Source organism: Scyliorhinus canicula, chromosome 5, assembly GCF_902713615.1.
Source record: "Scyliorhinus canicula chromosome 5, sScyCan1.1, whole genome shotgun sequence".
Taxonomy (NCBI): domain Eukaryota; kingdom Metazoa; phylum Chordata; class Chondrichthyes; order Carcharhiniformes; family Scyliorhinidae; genus Scyliorhinus; species Scyliorhinus canicula.
In genome coordinates, this window is record NC_052150.1 from 10,674,030 (window position 1) to 10,699,869 (window position 25,840).

The 25,840-nt window shown below is 50.1% G+C and overlaps 1 protein-coding gene and 1 non-coding gene across 2 annotated transcripts in view; one reads left to right on the top strand and one right to left on the bottom strand.

Annotated features, from left to right (window-relative positions):
* Positions 1 to 25,840, bottom strand: part of cpne4b (copine IVb) — a 469,926-nt gene that overhangs the window by 184,194 nt on the left and 259,892 nt on the right. The window contains exon 4 of the mRNA XM_038796566.1: positions 20,548 to 20,619. Within this exon, the coding sequence (XP_038652494.1) occupies positions 20,548 to 20,619 (72 nt within the window). The remainder of the gene's footprint in view (positions 1 to 20,547; positions 20,620 to 25,840) is intronic.
* trnaf-gaa lies at positions 19,381 to 19,451 on the top strand. The gene has a single exon. It is a non-coding gene; the product is annotated as a tRNA-Phe (tRNA).

Here is a 25,840-nt window from a genome sequence, read left to right on the forward strand (position 1 = left end):
CTTCCCCGCCTGCATGGAGCTAATGCTCTCCATGATGATGGTGTCAATCTTAACTGAGTGTTGCTGGAGCTGCACCCATCCAGGCAAGTGGAGAGTGTTCCATCACACTCCTGACTTGTGCCTTGTAACAGAAGGAACAATCCTTTCCTTCCACCTTCCTCCACTCCCAACCTCTGCTGGCTCCTACAGATCTCAATGCCTTATAATTGCGTCTATATAAATAATATATACCCCCCTCCCACTGGGACTAAAACCCGGTTCATTTGATGATCTAACCAAACAAATTCAGAGATGGTTGGGTTTGGGCAGATGCAGCAGAGTTTGGGTACGGTTTAGAATCTGGGTAAAGAGCGAGGGGAGGTAGATTCAGGGGAGATAGAATCAAGTTGTCTTAAGATATACAAACCCATTCCCGTAAATAACTAAACTTACTCGCACAGAAATGTACTAGAGGTGAGCAATCTCATAGTGAATGGGTGGACAATAAATACTGGCCCAAACTAAATAAATATTATGATAAACAAGCAGCTTTCTGAAGTATAGAAATCTAGATGCTACAACTTTAAAAATGTCTTTGCCCTAAGAGGGCATTGGCGACCATGGGATTTCATTGGATTGGTCCATGATTATGCTTGGTGGGGCAGTGGTTTGCCATTGCCTTCTGCAGTATAACTGACCATGAAACTCGGCCTCTCTTACCACCTGCCAGCAGGTGTATTGGAAGGATTTACAGGCTCATAATCAACCTGTTTGGGCCACGTTATTCATACACCTTTCATGGCTATCCGGCCGTGAAGTGGGACTTGAACCTGGACTTTCTGGCCCAGATGTAGGGACACTACCCACTGCGACACAAGTCCTCCCACCTACAATATAGCATTGATCTTCATGATTCTGTCACATCTGCTTTGGAAAGCACCATGGCCTTCCTGTGGCTACTCAAGTACACTGAACTCTGCCACTCACCTTCTGTCCGCAAGTACAAATTGAGGAATTCTATTCAGTGGACTGGCACCAGACTTACAATGACCATTTCTAAAGAGAAGGGCAAGAGAATCGTCCCAGGAAGCTTGTGGAATTAAGGTGGATTGAAGGACATGTTTACCAATAGCCTTGGAGACAATCCTCCATTTCCCTAATGTTGGCTTATTTAATATTGAGGTCCAGTAAATTTAGCAATCTGAAACCCCGGATTGCCAATTATTTTCTTCTACTTTTTTCACCTACTCCTGCTCTGAATCGTATCTCGCACTGGGGTGCAAAGCCTCACTATAGTGTGGACAGAGGGAGTAACTGTCAATAGCCTCTTTAATCAAGAGGAGTATCACAGTTAAAGTCTCATTCAGTCCTCAACTGACATCCATATTTCAACATGACTTGCCAGCTAACAACTAGGAATTGGAACCATGGCCGGGTTTAACGGAGATAGGACAAGATATGGGCAGTCAACCCACTCCTCGGTAGCTGGTTGGCCAATTAAACATCATAATGAGACTGGTAGCCTCAGATTTAATAGGTTTTGCAGGTGAACCCTATCTGCCAGGGTTCCCAAATCTCGAGTAAAACTCAGAAGCTGAAGGGACCCCTCTACGGAGAATGTAAATGCTTAATCTCAGGCCTCTAAACGCTCCACCCCCCCCCCCCCCCCCAATTATACACACCCCCTCCACCCATACCTGGTATCAGAGCCCGTCCACACTCTCCCTCGCAGCAGGTGGCTTACCTGTGGCTGTGGCCTCCTCCAGGGAATTAGAAAAGAGTAGCCTGCGATAGGGTTAATTCTACCCATTCCCCTATTTATTGGACCACCAACAAGCAGACTACTGGAGGGAACCATAATGTGAGTTGTCAGTGTTACTGTCCAAGGTGCTGAAAGTGTTCTTTCAGCCGGGGATTTGTCAGCAACAAAAATAAACAGCTCTTGCTGATGATTCTCAGCATCAGCTCTGCTACCTTAGGTCCGACCTCAATGTTCAGCCATTCAAGTGATAACTTTACGTTAACTGGGGTTGTGCAGGTTTTCATCGCTAAATGTGCCCTGCAGTATAAACAGCAGCACCATAAACATTTCAATTAAACAACGCCAGGCCCACTCCACAATGTAAAATTTGACGTGAATAATTCCTCTTCGCCAAAGAATTAAGATAATTGATGGAAGGCAGAGCAGTAAAAGGCATTTAATTTAGTAGCCTAAGGCAGCGTGCACCATCAAGAGACAACTAGCCCAACAACGTTGGCGACACATCCAGTCACAACTCTCCGACGGGCAGAGAGGGGGCAGAGGGACCTCGGGTTAGAAAACAGGGATCTCCAAACGAGGCACAGGAGATCACAAGGAGAAACCGTTTCCTCTTCAGGCTCCATGCGATTTGGCCGGGACCTGGGGGTTGGGGGGGGGGGCACTGGAGTTAGTGAGCACCTCAGCACCATTTAAAAATCAGGCAGCTGGTTACCGACTGTGCTGTTGTTAATCTGAAGCATCCCCACCACCTCAGCCGGCTTCTCACCTCAATAAATGAATTTAAAAAGCCCGGGGAGTACGCAAAATGAGACGCTTTGCTAATGAGTTAATTTTTATCATTAGCCAAACAATGCAGCGACAATGGGTTCAAAGGGCAGCACGGTAGCATGGTGGTTAGCATAAATGCTTCACAGCTCCAGGGTCCCAGGTTCGATTCCCGGCTGGGTCACTGTCTGTGCGGAGTCTGCACGTCCTCCCCGTGTGTGCGTGGGTTTCCTCCGGGTGCTCCGGTTTCCTCCCACAGTCCAAAGATGGGCAGGTTAGGTGGATTGGCCAGGATAAATTGCCCGTAGTGTCCTAAAAAGTAAGGTTAAGGGGGGGGGGGTTGTTGGGTTACGGGTATAGGGTGGATACGTGGGTTTGAGTAGGGTGATCATTGCTCGGCACAACATCGAGGGCCGAAGGGCCTGTTCTGTGCTGTACTGTTCTATGTTCTATTCTATGTTCTAAATGAATGCATTAATTATATCTGAGCTTGGACCCACTAAGGATCATAGAGGTAAAGTTGTCAATAATAAATATAAATCCAGCGGAAAATTCAGTAGGAACTCAGAACATGTGGAACTTGCTACGGTAAAGAGTGTTTGAGGTAAATAGCATGGAACTATAGGTAAACACAGGAGTGAAAGAAATAGACGGCTATGTTGATTAGCCTAGATGAAGACGAGATTTGTGTGGAGCTTAAATGCTAGCATCGACTTGTTGGGCTGAGTGGCCTGTTCCAAACAAATTAAACTGATCTTTGAGCGGCTTGAAGGAAAATGATGAAAAAAAACCTACTGCACTAACGCAAAGGTATGGAGACTTAATCTGACTTCCCTTTTATACATTTAGCACAGGTTTCAGTCTATGGTTTCCGAAACAACACAGCAGTCTGCTTTCGCAATAAAATACATACTGCCAAATCATTCTGGACCATAACTGCTGCACAGTGCCAGGTGCTGTTCAATTGGATACACGCAATAGTTTTCGGGTAAATTCCTTTCATGGGAGAGGAGCTAGTTCGAAGGCTTGTACAAAACTGAGTGTCAATCTAAAATTATAACATTCTAACAATCTAACATTCAAAGATATGAAATAGCAAATTTTCATGCTTAACATTGGAACTGTGCTAAACACTCTTTCCAATGCAGAAGCCACCATTCATAAGGTTCAATTACCAAAAACAACATGGAATCGCACACTGAAATACCACTTTCATTAATATTTAACCACCTTGGATCCATCTGTGCTTCTAGTTTTCCAAATACTGTGGCTCTGCCATAAATATAAAAATTCCTCTCCTAAAGGAAAAGAAAAGTTCTTACTAGTTGAACCAACTTTTCTCTTCCTCAATAGCACAAGCACATCATGGCCGGGATTCTCCCCTACCCGGCGGGGCGGGGGGTCCCGGCAGAATGGAGTGGCGTGAACCACTCCGGCGTCGGGCCGCCCCAAAGGTGCGGATTTCTCCGCAACTTTAGGGGCCATGCCCTAACCTTGAGGGGCTTGGCCCGCGCCGGAGTGGTTGGCGCCCCACCGGCCAGCGGGAAAGGCCTTTGGCGCCACGCCAGCCGGGGCCGAAGGGACTTCACCGGCCGGCGGAAGTCCGCACATGCGCCGGAGCATCAGCGGCTGCTGACATCATCCCCGCGCATGCACTGGGGACGGGGTCACTTCCGCGTCCGCCAGCGTGAATACGATGGCGAACGCGGAAGGAAAAGAGTGCCCCAACGGCACAGGCCCGCCCGCCAATCGGTGAGCCCTGATCGCGGGCCAGGCCACCGTGGGGGCACCCCCCGGGGCCAGATTGCCCCACCCCCCCAGGACCCCGGAGCCCACCGCCTGATCCTGGCGGTAAGGGAGGTGGTCTGATTCCCACCGGCGGGACCGACATGACAGCGGTCGCGGGCCGGAGAATCGTGGGGGGGGGGCTGAGAGGCACAGCGCGATTCCCGCCCCGCCGAATCTCTGGTGCCGGAGAATCCCGCCCCTTATACCAGCCCTGCAGTGTTAGAGTGATGGATTTGATGCCCAAACTACTGTCAAAGCACAAGTTTAATACAGCGCAGTATAACAGAGATAGAATACAAAAAGAGTGGTTAGAATTGTGGAATGCGCGACAACAGGAATGAGTTGAGGCATAGACCATTGATGTATTTAAGGGGGAGTCCCACACAGAGGGGACTTCGGAGGGAGCGAAAAGTGTGCAAATCAGGCCATTTACCAGATATGGTTCCATCTCCCAATGTTGTTGTTGAGATGGGTTAAGACCTGCAAAGACCACCGGCCTTGACAATTATTGGCATGTAAGTGTCCAACTGGAAGCGGAACACTGTTTGAATCTCCCTAAAGGGAGATGCACGCATCTCCTCCCGTCCCCTCCCATCCCCTCCCTTCCCCACCGAGGCAAAATGCTAGCAGATGGCAGGAGGTTGCCATCCAATCGCAGGCCAGGCACAGCAAGGCCTCCTTCCCTCCCATTGGACCACGCCGTGTCGGGCTATCCCTCCACACTTGATGACCTGGCAGAAGTGGCCAAACATAATCAACTTTTTTAATTCTTTGGAGGGTGCCTCAAGATCTGCTTCATATCAGTGGTGACGCGTCACTCTCCCAGCGACGCTGCCAGCTACCCGCAAACATGGACTACCTGATGGGAACCCATCTTCTATCCCTGATTGGATGGGGCTCCCGGCTTTTTAATGAAATGAAATGAAATGAAAATCACTTATTGTCACGAGTAGGCTTCAAATGAAGTTACTGTGAAAAGCTCCTAGTTGCCACATTACGGCTCCTGTTCGGGGAGGCTGGTACAGGAATTGAACCGTGCTGCTGGCCTGCCTTGGTCTGCTTTAAAAGCCAGTGATTTAGCCCAGTGTGCTAAACCAGCCCCTGGTATTGGCCAGGAAGATCACATAGTTGGGAGACCATTGGGATGGAGACTTCAAAGATTCTTGGGTGTCAGGACCGTATCTGTTCTAGATGAGCAGACCAGGGAGGAAGGAATGGAAGGACATGTTGGATGGGGCAAGATGAAAAGGGGTGTGAGAAGACTTGTGTGGAGCATAAATACCAACAATGGGCCAAATGGCCTCTTAATGGGTTGTAGAAAATGATATTAAAAAACTATGCAGTGTTTTAGACTGACAATTTTACACCCCATGGTACAATAATAGCGTATTTTATGTAACAAAAAACTTCTATCATATGTGAATGCAAGTGAGAATAAATATAAAACCAACATAGAATGCTCCCAAAGCTTGACCATTTTGCATGTTTAACTTCAATTAAATCATTCTTCTTTTCTTTGCACCTACACTTCCTGTGCCGTCAATAATAATAAACGTGGACAAAAGGCACAAGGAAGTCTAGCTAATTATTATAAAGGTAGTGAATAAATACAGTGGGTGAAAAGCCGTTTGCAGATCCCTTCACTATCTCCTGGCCAGTAAACGTGTGAGGCAGAATATTGCAGTTTTGTAGAGTTGTCACCTACGCTCTGCACACTTTTGTGTGACATGTCCCAGAGAGTGCCAATTTAACCTGGCACCAGAATGATGCCTGTGTGCCAAGGAGAAGTGGTCTCAGATGGCACAGTCACATTTAAAGAGGCTATTTTTCTTCAGTCAAGAAGCAGTTACAATATAAAGAATATAAATACCAGAAGCAAAGAGGCAGACGGGAACCAGGGCATTATTGTTGAACAATTGGGGTCAGGATTCTGTCAGCTAATTTATTTTATGGCGTCTGGCTTTGCTTTACGATTGACTAAACAACAATTGAGATCGTGTGACAGAGTGCGGGCAGTAGTCCTGCCTCTGAGCCAGAGGATCCAGGTTCCAGTCCCACTCCAGGGCTGGGATTTCCTGTTCCTTCCCACCAGTGGGATACCGCCAAAGTCGGCCTCCGCCATGGGTTCCCCGGCGGTGGGATTAGCGAGCCGGGATAAAATGCCATAGACGTGGGCGGGAGCGGAAGTTCCTGCTGGAGGGCAATCCAGCTCAGTTTCCTGGGCAGCGGATGTGGATCAGATTGGTGCTGCGGCACAGGGGGATCGACCCGCATTCCGGCTGGGATGGATTAGGGACCTGCCTCCTTGCCCTGGCCATGGTGGAGGTCACAGTGCGGACACACCGGACCTGCCGTCAGGAGGAGGAGCAACAACTTACATTTATCTGGTATTGCCAATAGTAAAACACTGCAAGCTTCTCCTCAAGAGTCTTGTCAAACAGGATTTGTGAGCCACGCAATGTGACGCATGGACAACTGACCAAACGTTTGGCCAAAGACATTGGTTTTAGGCAATATCTTAAAGCAGAAGAGAAAGGAAGAGGGAAATGGTGGCTATAAATTCCCAGAGCTTAGACCCTGAGCAACAAAAGGTTTCAAAATCAGCGATGTCCAAAAGCCCAGAATTGGAGGAGTGCATAGATCACGGAGTCAGCAATTTGGGGGACATTACAGAGACTGTGGGAGGTGAGGCAGTGGAGTGATTTCAAATCAAAGATGACTATCATTTGCGGTTGTGTGACATGTCTTTCACGCCGGGATAATTAACATCAGGGCTGTAAAAGTGGTTTTGAATGTGATAATCCTGAGATTCCTATTGGTTGCAGCGTTGAGTGGACAGGATAAGTTAAAGCTTCTCTACTCTGCTTGAAATAGGCTTTTTGAGCTTTGAAACCCCAGGGGCTGGATTCTCCGCTGTCGGGATTCTCCGTTACGCCGGCGCCGCACCCACGCCCAGGGATTTCCCGACGGCGTGGGGCTGCCCACAATGGGATACCCCATTGGCCCGATGGCGGGACGGAGAATCCCGCTTCCGGCGGGAACGTGCACGGGACAGAGAATCACGCCCCAGGTCTGGGTTTATGCCAGTGTAACGTAGCGGAGGCAATGCTTGAAAACTCAGTTTACCTCATTGTGCCTTAACTCCGTGTGTGTGGAGTTTTACAGCATTAAAAAGAGATCCTTTGGCCCATCATGTCTGCATCGGCCATCAGGCACCTTTCTACTTCAGCTTAGTTTAGCTTAGCTTAGTAGTTTAGTGGTAAAAACTGGGCGGCATGGACAAGTTAGGCCGAAGGGCCTGTTTTCATTCTGTAAACCTCTATGAGTCGACCTACTCTCATCCCATTTTCCAGCACTTGGCCCGTAGCCTTATGTGCTGTGGCGTTTCAAGTGCAGAATATCGAGATCCATGAGGATTTTAATAAACATGGGTGATTTTCTTTTTTAAATGGGATTAGGTCTTCCTGTCACATTTAATTTTTTTTTTACTTGTTCCTGGGATCTGGGTGTCGCTGGCAAAGCTGATATTTATTGCCCATGAACTGGGTGGCATTTCAGTGGGTATTTGGTCTGGAGTCCCGGGTAGGCCAGAACGGGTAAGGACACCAGATTTCCTTCCGTTAAAGGCTTTACTGCAATTGTATAGGGCATTGGTGGGGCCACACCTGGAGTATCGGGTGCAGTTTTGGTGTCCTTATCTGAGGAAGGATGTTCTTGTTATGGAGGGAGGGCAGCAAAGGTTTACCAGGCTGATTCCTGGGAGGGCGGGACTGTTGTATGAGGAGAGACTCAGTCGGTTAGGATTACATTCACTGGAATTTAGACGAGTGAGAGGGGATCTCATAGAAACTAATAAAATTCTAACAGGATTAGACAGGGTAGATTCAGAAAGAATGTTCCCGATGGTGGGGGAGTCCAGAACTAGGGGTCAAAGTTTGAGGACAAGGGGTAAACCTTTTAGGACTGAGGTGAGGAGAAATTTCTTCACCCAGAGAGCGGTGAATCTGTGGAATTCGCTACCACAGGAAGTAGTGAAGGTCAAAACATTGTGCAATTTCAAGAAGGAATTAGCTATGGCTCTTGGGGCTAAATGGATCAAGGGATATGGGGGGAAGGCGGGATCGGGGTATTGGACTTGATGATCAGCCATGATCATAATGAATAGCAGAGCAGGCTCGAAGGGCCGAATGGCCTCCTCCTGCTTCTATTTTTCTATGTATGTTTCTATGTACTGAACCAGAACAATTGTACATGGCTCTGTGGTTCATCGTTAGACTATTAATTCCAGATTGTTATTGAATTCAAATTGCCCCAGCTGCCGTGGTGGGATTTGAACCCGGGTCCCCAGAGCCTTACTCTGGGTCTCACTGTGCCACCCCATTAGTGAACACATTTATATGAAGGTCTGAATATTGCCACTCCAGCGACTAAGGGGGAAGGAAAAAGGCCCAAAGTTTGGCTCCTCACATCAACCTGGCTCCAGGAGGCCGGAAGGATGGTTGGTTGGGCAAGTGGGGATTCCCACAGTCGGCGCTGCTTTGCCGAAGTGGGAATAAGTCAGCAAAGTGGGGACAAAGCTCAACTGGGACCTGGGATTGCTGGGTGCAACATTGGACATAAACATCCCACCCCTCAGCACCAACGTCCTCCACTTTCATTCACACGAGGGATCACTGCCAAGATATCCATTTTAAAAACCCAAGACGGGGAGGGAGGGCGAGCAACGAGCTGAAAATATCACTGGCTCATCAGGAGGCAGCTCAGATTGAATAGAAGTGACAGATGGGAAAGCAGGGTGGAGAGTATTAATGATTGATCACAGGCTGACTTAAAAGACTGCAGTTTGCATCTGTAAACAGCTCCCCGGCTCAACATTTTCTCCTGAGTACAGTACGAGATTCAAACTCTGGCCACACAAGCCTGATTTTGTGAATTTGTGAAAATGCCGTGGATCTCTCTTGCCACGCTGAGCAGCAGCAGCTCAGAGGCGCGCTCTGCTACAGTTTGTGTGTCTCCCTGGCGAGGCAGATGAATTTTGTATAAGCTGCTGCCACAGAAGAGACAGCTCAATGGTGGCTGTCTGGGTTCAAAGGGCAACTGTTCGATGTTGAAGCGGAAGTTGCAGTGATGGTGCGAACTGGACGTGTCTGTTCACAGTGACAAAGCAGAGATATATTGGCACTATTGCGCCTCCCGATGCTAAATTTAAGGATTCTGCCGCAGGAATGTGCCAAAGATGTTTGCCATTGAAGGCTATTCCCTGGTGAAGGGTCAAAAGAGGACGGAACCCAAAGGAACCCACATGGGTCATGCAAATTAATTGGGAATGGTAAAGGGTGGGTTGCTGGGGAATGGGCTGGAAGGTGGAAGATCTGGAAGAGGGGGAGTTGGAGGACCGCCCTCTTACCCAGAGACTACCTGAGCCACTTCAAGACCTATTCTCACCAGCACTGGCATTTTACCAGAGTCTCTGTCTGGTGAGGAAGACTACCTGGTGAATCCTGGCAGCCATATACAGTGGGTGTCACCTGCCCTCACCAACAGGGAAGAACCTACCACACGTGGTTAGCACTGTTGCTTCACAGTGCCAGGGACCCGGGTTCGATTCCCCACTGGGTCACTGTCTGTGCAGAGTCTGCACGTTCTCCCCGTGTCTGCGTGGGTTTCCTCCGGGTGCTCCGGTTTCCTCCCACAGTCCAAAGATGTGCAGATTTGGTGGATTGGCCATGATAAATTGTCCTTAGTGACCAAAAAGGTTAGGAGGGGTTATTGGGTTATGGGGAAGGATGGAAGTGAGGGCTTAAGCAGACTCGATGGGCCGAATGGCCTCCTTCTGCACTGCATGTTCTATGCATCTATGTAACAACACAACATCTCCTCCACATCACCAGGCCTCTGGCTGCCTGACTGGTCCCAGTGCCCCACCCCCCCCCCCCGACCCCAATTACCTGGCTAGTGGGCTCCCATTGCCTCCCCGCCTTCCAGATAAACTCAGCAGTGGCCATCACTCCCGGTGGCGCTGTCATTGGCTGGCAGCTTCTCTGGGTGGGTGGCCATTCTGTAAAGGGCACAGCAGCCCAACAACAACCAATTGGTCTCCAGTCCCTGGAGAAATTTAACTGGGGGCAGTCTCACAAATGGTCTGGATGGGGTGGCCCGCGGTTTTCTGGACCTTCATCAGGACCCCTGACGCGATGATAAAATTCAACCCTAGTAATGCAGCTCCAGTTTGCAAGTGAGACCCCATCAGGAAAGTTGGGAAATGTTGAATATTCTGGGCAATTCCAATTTATAAACTGTACAAGACTGACGTGTGCAGTCTTCTGTTCTCTCAGATTGACTTCACACTTATAGCAACAGAGGAACAGGAGTAGGCCATTCAGCCCCTCAAGCCTGTCCCACCATTCAATGAGATCATGGCTGATCTGTGACCCAACTCCCTACACCTGCCGTTGGCCAAATATCGCTTAATATCTTTGCTCAACATGAATCTATCTCCGATTTAAAATTGACAACTGAACTAGCTTCAACTGCTGTTTGTGGGAGAGTTTCAAACCTCTACCACCCTTTGAGTGAGGAAGTTCTTGCTAACATCTCTCCTGAATGGTTTAGCCCATATTTCTAGACTATGACCCTTGTTTAAGTATTGCCAAGTGGTGGACATAGTTTGGGCAGGATTCTCCAACCCCGCCGCCTGCCGAATTCTCCGGCGCCAGAGATTTGGCGGGGCTGGGATTTGCGCCGGTTGGCGGCCGCTGACAGCCCCCCCCCCCCCCCCCCCCCCCCCCCGCGATTCTCCGGCCCGCGATGGGCCGAGTGGCCGCCTGTTTTTTTGCTGGTCCCGCCGGCGTAAATTAGAGTAGGTCCTTATCGGCGGGACCTGGCGGCGCCGGCGGCCTCCAGGGTCCTCGGGGGAGCGTGGGGGGAGCTGGCCCCGGGAGGTGCCCCCATGGTGGCCTGGCCCGCGATCGGGGCCCACAGATCCGCGGGCGGGCCTGCGCCGTGGGGACACTCTGTTCCTCCGCGTCGGCTGCTAGTCCTCCGCCATGGCCGCGTGGAGATGGACCCCCCCCGCGCATGCACTGGGATAATGCCAGCACACGCTGGCGCTCCCGCGCATGCGCCAACTCACGCCGGCCGGCGGAGGCCCTTCCCCACCGGCCGGTGCGGCGCAAACCACTCCGGTGCCGGCCTAGCCCCTGAAGGTGCGGAGGATTCCGCGCCTTTGGGGCGGCCCGACGCTGGAGTGGTTCACGCCACTCTGTCCCGCCGGGACCTCTGCCCCACCGGGTAGGGGAGAACCCACTCCTGGGGCTGGATTCTCCCCTACCCGGCGTGACGGAGGGTGCCGGCGTAGGGGAGTGGCGCCAACCACTCAGGGGTCGCGCCTCCCCAAAGGTGGGGAATTCTCCCCACCTTTGGGGGCCAGCCCCGCGCCGGAGCAGTTTGCACCAGAAGACTGGCGCAAACACCCGGCGCCGTCGGAAGCGGGGCTGGCCGAAAGGCTTTCGGCGGTCGGCGCATGCGCCGGCAGTGACGTCAGCGGCAGCTGGCCGCTGACGTCACTGCCGGCGCATGCGCGATGCGGGGTTCTCCTCCGCGTCCGCCATGGCGGAGGCCGTGGCGGAGCGGAAGGAGAAAGAGTGCCCCCACGGCACTGCCCCGCGGAGTGAGCGGGGGGCCCCGATCGCGGGCCAGGCCTCCGTGGGGGCACCCCCCCGGGTCCGATCGCCCCCCCGCCCCCCCAGGACCCCGGGGGCCCGCTCGCGCCGCTGTGCCCGCCGTTTCAGAGGTGGTTTAAACCTCGGCGGCGGGAGAAGGCCTCCCAGCGGCGGGACTTGTGTAAGTTTTTTAACAAATGAAATCCCGCCGGCGCCAGCTGTTTTCACAGGCTGCCGGCGGGATTTGCACAACGCCGGTTTTTGACCGGCGGGAGAATTACAAAACCTGCGGGAGCGGAAATAACGCCGCTTCCCGCCAATTCTCCGACCCTGCGTGGGGTCGGAGAATTTCGCCCCTGATCTTTATCTATCCTGTCTCTCCCTGTTAATATCTGAAATACTTCGATCAGGCCAATGCTTAATCTTGTAAACCCACGTTGCACTCCCTCCAAGCCTAAAATATCCTTCCTAAGGTGTGGTGCCCAGAACTACTCTCAGTGACTGCAAGTGGAGTCTAACCGGGGTTTTGTATTGCTGCAGCATAATCCCTGTGCCTTTATATTCCTGTCCTCTAGATATAAAAGCTAGCATTCTATTAGCCATTTTGATTATTTTCTGCACTTGTTCCTGGCATTTTAAGGACCTATGCATCCGAACCCCCAAATCTCTTTGAACATCCACTGTACCTAACCTCTGTCCATGGCATTCCGGCATATTTTCCCCAGTCGAGCAAGCCCTCCTGCGTAATTCCAGGATTGGTACCAGGATGGAGGCAGCATAGCCCCACACAAGATTGACGCCACCAGGGGGGGGGGCTTTTGTCTTGACTAACATTGTCACTTGGCTTTAATGACTATTGCTCTTCAACATCAAGGCTCTGTGACTGCAGCATCTAAATGGAGTTACTGCAGTAACTCACACCGGTTATTTCAAAGCACCTTCCTGCCCTGTCACTTCCACCACTGCGGGAAAAAAACCCACCACTTCCAAATCACGTACCATCCTTCATTGTCACTGGGTCACCATCCCCATAAAGATCCGCAACAGTTCAGATGTAAATGCCATCATCCCAACTTTCAGGCTGATTAGAGGTCAGGGAATAATCCTGACATCTTTATGTCCTTTGCAGGGAGATGGCGGCATCTTGGTGAAGTTACTGGATTAGGATTATAATCAAGGAAGATCCCGGAAAAGGAGAGTCAAAGTGGTTTATTTCCAACTCTCGATGAGGATAGGTATATGCAAAGCAATAGCCCAGGTCCCAGCCGGGGACCATTCTGAGATCTCGGCTCCGGCCTGGGCTCGCTTTAATCTAATGGAATTAACGAGCCCGTTGATGGACCTCCGCCCCTTAGCGGGGGAGCTCGTACATGGTGAACCCTACGGGGGAGGTCAATCGTATCGTCCACGGAGCTCTCGCGGGGGTTTACAGCTAGTAATCCAGAGGCCCAGATTAAGGCTCCGGGGACATGGGTTCAAGTCCCGCCAGGGCAGTTGACGGAATTTAAGTTCCGTTGATAAATAAATCTGGAATTGAAAGCTGGTCTCAGTAATTGTGACCCTGAAACTATCGCCGGTTGTCGTAAAAGCCCACTTGGTTTGCTGCTGCCCTCGAGGAGAGGGGGACGCCCCACCATTCAGATCTGGTCTAGCACGCGTGTGACTCCAGACCCACAGCAGTGCAGTGGCTAACTCTGCCTCCCCCCACCCCCCCCCCCCCAACCCCCCACCCCCCCACCCCTCCACCCCACTCCCACAGCAACTCTCACCTATTGAGACAGGGTCACGGTGGGAAAAGCTTTGGGACGCGCCATCCCTGTGTGCTGAGAGGCTGCACTGCAAACTGCCTGATGTGACAGATGTTCCCCGAGGTGATTTTAAATCATTCAGCAGGAGGAAATGGTCAAGCTGTGACAAAGCTTGGTTCTCCCGGTGCAGCTGTCCCCATTCCAGATGTTGTCAGCAGGTCATTCTGAGGCGCAGGCTGCGACGACAGGCAGGCGGGCGAGGCAGAAATGATGGAAACAAGCCTCCAGCGAGAGGTCCAGCGACCCTGCGGGTCCCGATTTCCTCCCGGCGGGAATGGGACAATTATAGCGGCAGCCGGCTGCTCCCTCGTATCCCCAATGTGCTCCCTCACTGAGTAGGGATGCTTGTCGTAGCTGGGAGGTGCTCTCATTGATTGTGCCAAACTGCAAGATATCCATTTCTCCTGGCGCTTTGGCCCATCCTCATTGTTCAATCCATAGGACTACATTCCTTTTATGTCAATTAGTTTTTATTGCTGCAAAGTGAATGAGATTTTGCTGGAGCTTTTTCACCTTGCACCCATCACGATGAATGCAAGAATCCCACATTTCAAACAACAATTTATACTGCAGGAGAAAAGGACTAGTCATCTCAAAGCCAAAGCTAATCTTCAGGGGGAACAGGTTTGTAATCCACCCTGGCAACTGGCGAAATATAAATGTAATTAATAAATCTGGAATGTGAAGCTCATCTCAATTAGTTGGTAAGTCAACTCTGGTCAGCTGAGGATTTACCATCGGGAAAGTGCCCTTGGCAGCGATCGATGCAATTCTGCTATTTGTCCTGATGAGTGTGAGGTGAAAAGCTTCAACAGCGTGTCCCTTTTTTCAGCAAGATTCAAGGTCTGTAACTACCCAGTAACCGTTCTCTACGTGGTGGCTTATTAAGCTTCTTCTGAAAATTCAGCGATATAGTTGCACCCAGTGATACGCTCCTCCCCCCCCCCCCCAACAGACTGAATAATAATAATAATCTTTGTTAGTGTCACAAGTAGACTGACATTAACACTGCAATGAAGTTACTGTGTAAATCCCCTAGTCGCCACACTCCGGCGCCTGTTTGGATACATAGAACATAGAACACTACAGCGCAGTACGGGCCCTTCGGCCCTCGATGTTGCGCCGACCTGTGAAACCATCTGAAGCCTATCTGACCTACACTATTCCATTTTCATCCATATGTCTATCCAGTGACCACTTAAATGCCCTTAAATTTGGCGAGTCTACTACTGTTGCAGGCAGGGCGTTCCACACCCCTACTACTCTCTGAGTAAAGAAACTGCCTCTGACATCTGTCCTATATCTACCACCCCTCAATTTAAAGCTATGTCCCCTCGTGTTGGTCATCCCCATCCGAGGAAAAGACTCTCACTGTCCACCCTATCTAACCCTCTGACTATCTTATATGTCTCTATTAAGTCACCTCTCAGCCTTCTCCTCTCTAACAAAAACATCCTCAAGTCCCGTGGATGAAATACACGGAGGGAGAATTCAGAATGTCCAAGCTACCTAACAGCACGTCTTTTGGGACTTGTGGGAGGAAACCGGAGCACCCGGAGGAAACCCACGCAGACACGGGGAGAACGTGCAGACTCCGCACAAACAGTGACCCAGCGGGGAATCGAACCCGGGACCCTGGCGCTGTGAAGCAACAGTGCTAACCACTGTACAATTCTAGAATCTCAGAAAATCCATGAGACCAAAGGAGGCCATTTGGTCCATCATGTACCATACCGATTGAGGAAGTGCTGAATTCCACCTCCCAGCTCTTGGAAAGGACCTTTGTGAACTAGCTGGATGTTTACAATAATGAAGGTCAGCTTCAGTGATAGTCCCATTACTGGGGCTACTTTCCTTTTGCCATATTTATTAATAATTAGTTACTATGCACTGTTGGAGACGCTGCCTTTCAGATAAGTTGTTCCACTGAGGCCCTATCCTCCCTCTCAGGTGGATATGTGATCCCATGGTGCTATTTTGAAAACTAGGCACAGTGTGCTGGTCAATATTCATCCCTCAATCAACATCGGACAAAAAAGCTGGGTGATCTGGTCATGATCACATTGACTCGTATCTTTGGTGTAGCGACCGTGATCATTGGATTGTGCCTGTGATTGAAAATTCCTGCTGAATTGGATCTGCTGCATATTTCAACCAGGACCTTCACGAGCCCAATTTCTGCAGAAAGGTGCTGCGCGAAGTCCCCCAGGGAACTAACTCGAAGCAGAGTAGAATCAGGGGAATACAGGACTCAGCCCGTTATACAGCACTAGCTACTGTATGGTCTTTGCAGATTAGTGAATGGATGTTAGTGGATGGGTGAATAAGTGAATGGATGGGCTTGGTAGGGTAGAGGTGGGTGTGGTGGGTGAGGTGGCAGGTGGGTGTGATGGCAGGTGGGTGAGGTGGCAGGTGGATGAGGTGGCAGGTGGGTGGGATGGCAGGTGGGTGAGGTGGCAGGTGGATGAGGTGGCAGGTGGGTGGGATGGCAGGTGGGTGAGGTGGCAGGTGGATGAGGTGGGTGAGGTGGCAGGTTGTTGAGATGGGTGAGGTGGCAGGTGGGTGAGGTGGCAGGGTGGCAGGTGGGTGAGGTGGCAGGTGGGTGAGGTGGCAGGTGGATGAGGTGGCAGGTGGGTGGGATGGCAGGTGGGTGAGGTGGCAGGTGGATGAGGTGGCAGGTGGGTGAAGTGGCAGGTGGGTGAGGTGGCAGGTGGGTGAGGTGGCAGGTGGGTGAGATGTGTGAGTGTTTGCCAGCTCTTTGTAAACGAGGCCCCAAGAATCAGGATTGGGACATTTCACCTTTCAACAGTCCCAAAATTTAGATCAGGCTCAGCTTTACTCATGAGATTTGGTTTGAATAATTCAACTGCCTATCTCTTGTGGAAGTGACTGGTCAAACCACACAAAACAACGGTGTGATGGGTTGGTCAGAGGGTGAGGGTGGGGGGCGTGGGGGGGGGGGGGGGGGCTGGGTCACAGGCCAGCACGGGAGTCACTGAAGTCAAGAGAATTGCTCATCTCTATCTGATAATTCCATAAAGCTGGAAATTAGTGTTAATGATATTGTTGTCTAACTATTTATATAAAATTCCTCCCGAATCCATTTCAAGCAAAACGTTAACCCCTCTGCTTAATAGCAGGCCGAGGAATTTGAGCTTCATGCGTTAAGCATGAGATAATGCTGCTGACAGTTATTCTGGCACCTGGTCATAGAGGGAGCAATTTGACAGACCGAAAGTCACTGTGGCATTCTTGTCTATTTCTCTCTCCTTTGTTACTTTTCTTCCCCTTCCGCCCTGTCGCCCAACAGACAGAACCGGCATTGGCAGGTTTTCTTTCATACATTGGCAGGTGAATGTCGCCAGCAGAGTCAGATTTATCGCCATCCGCTCCCTTTGGGAAGGTGGTGGTGAGCCGCTTTCATGAACCGCGGCAGTCTGTGTGCTGTGTGTAAGCACACCCACCGTGCTGTCAGGGAGGGTGCTCCAGGATATTGATGCAGCGACAGTGAAGGAACGGCCGATATATTTCCAACTGAGGCTGGTCAGTGACTTGGAGGGGAGCTTGCAGGTGGTGGTGTTGCCATGTGCCAGCTGCTCTTGTTTTTCCAGGTGGTAAAGGTGGCGGGTTTGGGTAATCCCAAAAGAATCTTGGCGCGTTGCTGCATTGCATCATGTAGATGGTACACACTGCTGTCGCTGTGCGTCGGGGGGGGGGAGGGAGTGAATGTTGAAGGTGATAGATAGGATGCCAATCAAGGGGACTGCTTTGTCCTGGATAGTCCAGAGTCTTTGAGAGTTTGAGAGTCATTCAGACAAGTGGAGGGTATTCCATCACACTCCTGACCTTTGCCTTGTAGATTGTGGACAAGCTTTGAGGAGCCAAGCAGTGAGTTACTCACTGCAGAATTCCTAACCTCTGACCTGCCCCAGTATTTATATCACTAGCTCAGTTCAGTTCATGGTCAATGGTAACTCTTGGATGTTGTGATGGTGATGGTGTAGATGGTTAGATGATCTCTTATTGAAGATGGTCGCTGACACCAATATTAATTGCCACTTCACAACTCAAACCAAAATGTTACCCAGGTCTTGCTGGATATGGACATGGACTGCTTCATTATTTGTGGAGCTGTGAATGGTGCTGAACATTGTGCAATCATCAGCGCAAATCTCCACTTCTGACTTTATGATGGAAGGGGGGTCATTGATGAAGCAGCTGAGGATGGTTGAGGCTAGGACACTCTCCTGAGGAACGCCTGCAGCAATGAGCAGGTTTGCTTGGGCTTAAATTAACATTTCAACAAGAGGTATAACTAGAACTTCATTCCACCTGTTAAATGGCCAAATCAGTCATGTCAGGTCTGGGCCAGCAAACTCACTCAGAAAATCACAGCTTTTCGCCTGCGACCCATTTATTGATTGAGATTTTCTAATGCTGGAATCAGAACATTGACCTTTAAATCAGAAAGCCATTGTAAGGCGTATTGAGAAAAGCCTTCGCTCAGAAAGATTTATACATCATGTAAAATCAGGCCATTTGATTCAAACAATGATGCCGCACAGCGGGTGGCCATTCAGCCCATTCGGCCTGTGCTGGCTCTTTGCAATTGCCACCTGGATTCAGAGAACCTGCCGAGCAAGTGGAAGGCTGCGTGTGCCACATCTTCCCCAGCATCACAACCCGTCTCAGGCTGACCGACTCACTGCATTCACCTGTTACGTAAGAGCCACTGGCGAATGGGCCGTGCTGGTTTGGAGTGCCCGACTTACCGTGAACAAACTCTAAAGCAGTGGGGAAACAGGGACCGAAACTGACCCTGGACAACGCGTCCCCAAGCTGACAAATAGCCATCAAATAACCGAATATGTGTTCCCTTCCTAAAAGGTGGAAAATGTTCCGTCTGAACTCTTAAATGCCACCTCCCGTTGCCCATTGTCCCTTACCACAACCAGGCAGAAGTAAATGGGCGACAAAGTCAAAGAGAAAAGACACCATACTGTAAATCAGATATAGAATGAATAAACAGCCCAATCCACTGCTTTAGAAAACTCAGAAACCGTATGCAAATGATTGAGAATTTAATGAATCCAGCCTGACCAAGCATTTCAATACAAAACGCAGAATAAATTTCATTTTTGTCTTGTAAATTAAGACCTGCAGCCTGCAACATATTGTCATTATTTGTATACTGAAATGTTCATAATTGTGCAATCCTTTAATATTTGAAACCACATTTTTATTTCAATGGTTTGTATGACTATGTTTAGCATCATGATGCTTTTGGTTGTAGCAGCTTCACAGTTTGCCACCTGCTGCCATGATATCTCTTTCCCAATGAAACAATCGATTATAATAATTTCCCCTTCTGGTAGTTATTCTTTTTAAATTTATAAATTTAGAGTGTCTAATTCATTTTCTCCAATAAGGGGCAATTTAGCGTGGCCAATCCACCGACCCAGCACATCTTTGGGTTGTGGGGGCGAAACCCACGCAGACACGGAGTGAATGTGCAAACTCCACACGGACAGTGACCCAGAGCCGGGATCGAACCTGGGACGTCGGCGCCGTGAGGCAACCATGCTAACCGTCGTGCCACCGTGCTGCCCTTTCTGGTACTTATAGCTCAGTTGGGAGAGCGTTAGACTGAAGATCTAAAGGTCCCTGGTTCAATCCCGGGTTTCAGCATCAGGCCGTGTGCTGACTCTCTCCGCTCTCTGTCAAGTTGCCCTGCCTTTGTGGTTTGCATTGGTGGTTCAGTGGCAGAATTCTCGCTTGCCCAGCGGGAGGCCTGGGTTCGATCCCCGGCCCCTGCAAGACAACTCTTGGGGCGTCACGGTGGTTAGCACTGCTGCCTCCCAGCTCCAGGGTCCCGGGTTCAATTCCAGCCTCTGGTGATTGTCTGTGTGGAGTTTGTGCTTTCACCCCGTGCCTGCATGGGTTTCCTCCGGTTTCCTCCCACAGTCCAAAGGTGTGCAGGTTAGGTGGACTGACCATGCTAAACTGCCCCTTTAGTGTCCAAAAGGTTAGGTAGGGTTACGGGGATAGGGGGAAAGCATGGGCTTTAGTAGGGTGCTCTTTCCAAGGGCCGATGCAGACTCGATGGGCTGAATGGCTTCCTTCTGCACTGCAAATTCTATGATTGAATCTGCTTCTCCAAGCTCTCACTAGATTTGTGCAGCTGAGATTTTACAAGTTGATTCTTAATAGATAAGTTAGTTTTCTGTTCACACTTTACGACAGCTGAGTCCACTCCTGATCCTTATTTTAAGTAACGATATCCCTAAATACAACAGACAGTTAGATGTTGGAGCTTGCAGGACCCTATGATTAGATTCAACCCGCGACTTCTGACAAAGTTGCAATTATTTGCAATCATCCTCACATTATCACACTTACCGTTATCTGGCCACAATGATTGTATCATTTGAATCAACAGCATTATTACTTCATTCAAAGCTTTCATTCGCTAAAATGCCGGATCTTTTCCTTTTGAAAAGATATTGATGCCATTTGATATAATTTGAGTTGAATTGATTTTGCGTATCTTAAAACTTGGGAGCAGGATCCTCTTGCAAGGGAATGATTTTGTTAGTGCTTCAAGTCAAAGTGAGGGAGGGGGGAGGGTGGAAGAAAGGGGAAACTCTTGAGGTTGACTTGGGACAGGTTGGTTATTTTCAAACACTTGTGATTTTCCAAAGGCTGCATTGACTCACTGACCAACTGGGGGGACATGTCACCGTGGGTCCCGCCAAGGGTAATATTAAACACTGGAGTCACCTACTGTTATCGATGACTTTCCTGCCGTATTTCCATGTTTCAACAATGATTTAGAAAGCTTTCTCTGGGAAATAATCTGTAACAAAAAAAAACAGGATATCAGTTCAGACCACAAAGGATCAGCATCTTTTGTGTTACACAAAACAGCTGCCACAGCCAAAAAAAAAACAGCTGTGCTTTACGTGAAAGATTATCCTTGTAATAATGGCATTTATAAATGTTTCTGAAGAACTGGAACAGCCAAATGCTTATTTTTCCCCATCTGTAGATTTTTGAATAGATTGCAACACTGAATCAACGTGAAGGCTTTCGTTTATATAGGGCCTTGCACAACCTTGGGATGTTCAAAAGTATTTTGCAACCAACAAACTACTTTGGAAGTGTTGCAACGTAGGAAATGCAGCAGCCAATTTGCACGCAGTAAACTCCCATAATGTGATCATGCCCAGGTTGTTTTTGTGACGTTGGTTGAGGGATAATATTGGCCCCTATTGGACGCGGGTGAGATTTCCGTTGCTCCAATCACAAAGCCCCAGTGCCATGGGATCTCTGACATCCGGCTTGAGAGGCAGGGCCTTGACTGCACATTTTTCCTGGGAGCTGGACGTCTGTCCCTCCCTCTGTGTCACACTGGAACCTCGGCCTCGATTTTGTGCTCAATTCTTTGGGACTGAGCTTGAACACAATGACCTTCTGGCTGAGTGGAAAGAGTGCTGCCGGAGTAGGGGTCTGGTATGTACAGGGTTAATGTGCGAGTGAGTACAGTACCGTCCGCACAGTGATGGAAGAAAACACATGACTCAAAACCAGGGTTAGTGTAGAGATGGACGGAATATGTATAAAGATCTAGGAGGGAATCAGCTCCAGATCTGTACCCTCTGTCATATATAAATACATAGTTATGAGCTGTGGATACAAAACTTTCTGTTAATATACTCAAGGGCAGCACAGTGGTTAGCACCGTTGCTTCACAGCTCCAGGGTCCCAGGTTCGATTCCCGGCTTGGGTCACTGTCTGTACGGAGTCTGCACGTTCTCCCTGTGTCTGCGTGGGTTTCCTCCGGGTGCTCCGGTTTCCTCCCACAAGTCCCGAAAGACGTGCTGTTCGGTAATTTGGACATTCTGAATTCTCCCTCAGTGTACCCAAACAGGCGCCGGAATGTGACGACTCAGGGCTTTTCACAGTAACTTCATTGCAGTGTTAATGTAAGCCTGCTTGTGACAATAATAAAGATGATTATAAAAGACTAATTCATGGTCTCCAAAGCAGGATTCGCCATAGTGCGACCGACTCAGACACAAATGGCACTGTGAGTTTTCAATGACATCATCAGGAAGGCGAGGGAGGAGTTAATGAGCCGGGTGGTGTGAATGAGAGACATTTTCAGTCATGGGGCTGAGTCGCATGGTTCCAGAGCATGAGCATAAAAACTGAGGCTGACACTCCAGGGCCATCCCGAGGGAATGCTGCAACATGACAGGAGCCATCCTTTGGGTGAGATGTTTCATTGCCACCCCGAGGGTTGCCAGCAATCCAGGATTGGCGTGGAGTCTCCGGGAATTGCTGTCTGCAACCCTGGAGAAAAGTCATCAGGGTGTTAAAAATTGTAAATTTCTTGTCATTTTCTCTGAACATTTCTCGGGGATAAAAATGTTGAAATTGGGGAGTAAAATCAAGCTGTTCGACAGTCAAGCGTCACCCAGCTGGGTAACGCATCTCTCTGCTTTCCAAATGGTACAGGAAGTTGGCACGTCAGAAGAAAGGATGTCCCAGCCAATGAGCGTGGGCCTAGTCATGTGACGAAGCCACCAACTCACGGTTGGCAAGCCCTCCGCTCCATCTGCCTGCCCGGGTGGATGTAAATAATCCCGTGGCACTACTTCAAAGACAAGCAGGGTGTTATCCCCAGTGTCCTGGCCAATATTCATCCCTCAATTAACATCGCTAAAAATAGATTACCTGGTCATTATCGCATCGCTGTTTGTGGGATCTTACTGTGCACCAATTGGCTCCCGTGTTTCCTACTTTATGACAGCGACGACACTTAAGAAGTAATGTGTGACGTGCTCGAGCCATTCGATGGTAGTATAAAAAGCTAAAGAACAGATTCGTATTCCCCCCTCCCACCCACACACACACACAGAGAACACATTCCAGAGGAAGTGAATTGCTGCAGTAGGGTAAGCCAGCCACCAGAGGGCAACATCGGTTTCCAATAGGTTACTGAGGAAGCTCAAATGTCACAGGGCTGGATTCTCCATTATTGGGGCTATGCCCCCTCGCCGGCGTCAAAATGGTGGAGTTTCACGCCAGAAAAAATGGCGTGAAAGGGCCGCAAATTCCTAGCCCTGCAGGGGGCTAGCAGGGACCCGGTGTAGACCTAGCAGCTTTTTCTGCAGATACGGGGCCCCGTACTTCAGGGTCAGATTCCGCGCATGCGCACAGCGGCCTCCAGCGGCCGCGCTGCGCTCCATGGCGGATCAGAACCGCAGAGCCAGACCCAAGAAAGAGACCCCCCCCCCCCATATCGGCCGCACCCCATCCCTCAAATCCCGCATGAACATTCCCCGGCCGCCTATGTTGCCCTCCCCTCCGGACTCCGATCCGCCCGCCTCCGACCAGGTCGGCCGCCGACTGAGTCCACAGCTGCCAGGCGAGTATCCCGACCGGCTGGAGCACATTACTTCCACACCGTCGGGAAATCGGCCAGTCGGGGGTGGAGGATGTCGGAGTGGGGGCCTCTGGCAATGGCACCCAGGCAGCGCGGCGTGCTCCCCGAGTTCGCCGCTTTTCGGGGCCTGCAGAATCGGTGACCCAGTGCCGGCCCCCGATTTCTCACGGGAACATCAATTCTCCGCCCCTGAGCCGGCCGGGGGTTAGTCGCGAGGGTGCGGAGAATCCAGTCCACGATCTTGATGAAGGGGTTGGGGATGGTTTGGGAGGAATGTGGATTAGAATGAAAGAGACAAAGAGAGAGACACAGAGAGAAAGAGGGACAAGGAGAACATGCGAGTGAAGATGGAAACAAGGGAGAGCGACATGCAGGGAGAGACAGGCCGAGAGTCAGGTGGAGAAAAAAATGATTAAAATAAATGCATGAGACAGAGAAATTGGGAGCGTTCAAAGACGGAAAGTGAGAAACAGAAAGAGGGATACACAGAGAGGGAGGGAAAGAGGCTGATAACAAACGTGTGCGCGACACAGAGAAAGACAGGGAGAGAGACAGATGAAGGAGAGACAGAGGTTGAAAAAGAGATGGAGAGTGAGGCTGAGATTAGAGACTGAAGGAGGGAAAGGGGTAATGGAGCAAGAGGAAGCAAGATTGAGAGAAAGCGAGAGCCAACCTTGCAAACCATCACAAAGATTTGGCCTGGAATAATTGAACACAGGTATATAATAGAGGGAGATTGAGCAGGCAAACTGAATACACAGGCTAAAGCATATTGAACATTGGCTGATGACTCCTGTGTCATTTACATTTAGATAAATTAAACATACATAACGCAGCAGCAGGGACATCAAATATGAATTGCCAGAGTGAATGCATCACTATGTTTTGTTGAAACTGTGAGAAAGATGAGATGGGGCGTGAAGTGTAGACTAATTCAGGGACTGTACTTAATAGATAAATTCGGATTTCTATTCAGTTCAAAGCTCATTTCTGTTATCAGGTGAGGAGATGAAGAGAGCAGATGCAAACAATTCTTGGACATCAAACGTATAAAATAACTTTTTTTTAAGCTCCAGGCTTGCTCGATTTATCGAATTCGAAAACGTTATTCCCATTTCAGAATCACAATTGCTGGGAGATTTAAAGGGTGTTCTTGTCCCCGTTGGATTTGTCTCCTCCCTGGGTAAAAGCCTCCTCGTTAATGCACAGCGCAAGATCATACACCCACTTGAGAATTTGCCAAACTCCTTCACCGATTTCACAGAAATTGGGAGTGAGGTACGTTGAGGTCACCGGAACCAATAAAGTTGGAGAACACAGAGGGATGATAACGAGGGAACAGGGTGAATAAAAGTCAAATTAGTTGTGAAGTGCGATGAAGAGAGGGAAAGAAAGTTTGGGTTGAGAGAGAGAGAGAGAGAAGAGAGAGTGAAAGAGAGAGAGAAAGAGAGAGAGAGAGAGATGGAGAGAGAGAATTAGTCAGAAAGGAACAATAAGAAATGTAAATGGGCCGCAATTCTCCGGCCTTTGGGATTCTCCCGGGTTTCCTGGCGGCATAGGGAGGCTTCCATGAGAAATCCCGTTGACTAGCGGCGGGAAGAGAGAATCTCGCCTCCAGCAAACACGCGGCTGGGGACCGGGAATTCCGGCCCTGATGTACAATTGATTCTGTCCGGGATTCTCCATTCACCCCCGCTGGGATTGGGAATCCCGATTGGATGGAGAATGGAACGTCTGCAGATAAACGGGATCGGCGTCAGGCGCCAGACCCGCTCCCGTTCTCTGTTCCCTGCCACAAGACGAAGTACGCTGCTGCCCCTCCCCAGTGAGTGAATGCAAAATAGCGACCAGCGTACTTCAGCGGGAAACCCAGTTCTCCTCTCCGCCCCCCCCCCCGCACCCCCGCGCGTGTTGCTCCGACCCCCACAGCGGGAAATCCACAGGGCAGGTTTTACTTCCTCTTTTTGAACAGTTGAAAACACTTAGCTGCCTTCATGTGGTCAGGATATGTCAATCACGGCAAGAGTGTTTATAAGCATTGTGGTTCACATCAAAGCAGGCCATTTGAGATCCATTCAAGCATGAAGGGAAAGATAACTGAAGAAATGTCCTAAGCAGCTGAGTCTGAACCATTAAGCTGTCAATCACAGGCTAGTGAAAGGTAGATAGAGAAAGTGTTCCTGCATTGAATCTTCAGCAGTCAGGCACAGCAGTTGCGACTGGGGAGGCCACCTCAAGAGTTGAAAAAGTTGTACCAGGAGGATGCTGTTGAGCAGAGGGCTGCCTGAGATCATCATGGCAAGGGTGATCTTCAGGTTGCCTAGGGTTGGAAGGAGCAACCAGGGGTGGGGGGGGGGGGGGCTCCTGGGGTCAACCTCTCACTCACAACCCTCACCCACCCAACTCCCAGGACCCTTAGGGGACCCTCCTTCTGCACGTTGGCAGTGGCAGACCTACGGCCTGACTCGCTCGACCCCTCACGGGGTTCACCGCGTTTGCATGGGTGTCACTGCCAGGGTGTAGGTGGCAAGGTGCCAAGGCGGTGCACCATTTGCAATACTGGGGGCTGGGACTGAAGGGGTGGCCAAAGCGGGGGTCACTGAATGGGGGGGGTGACGTATGAGGG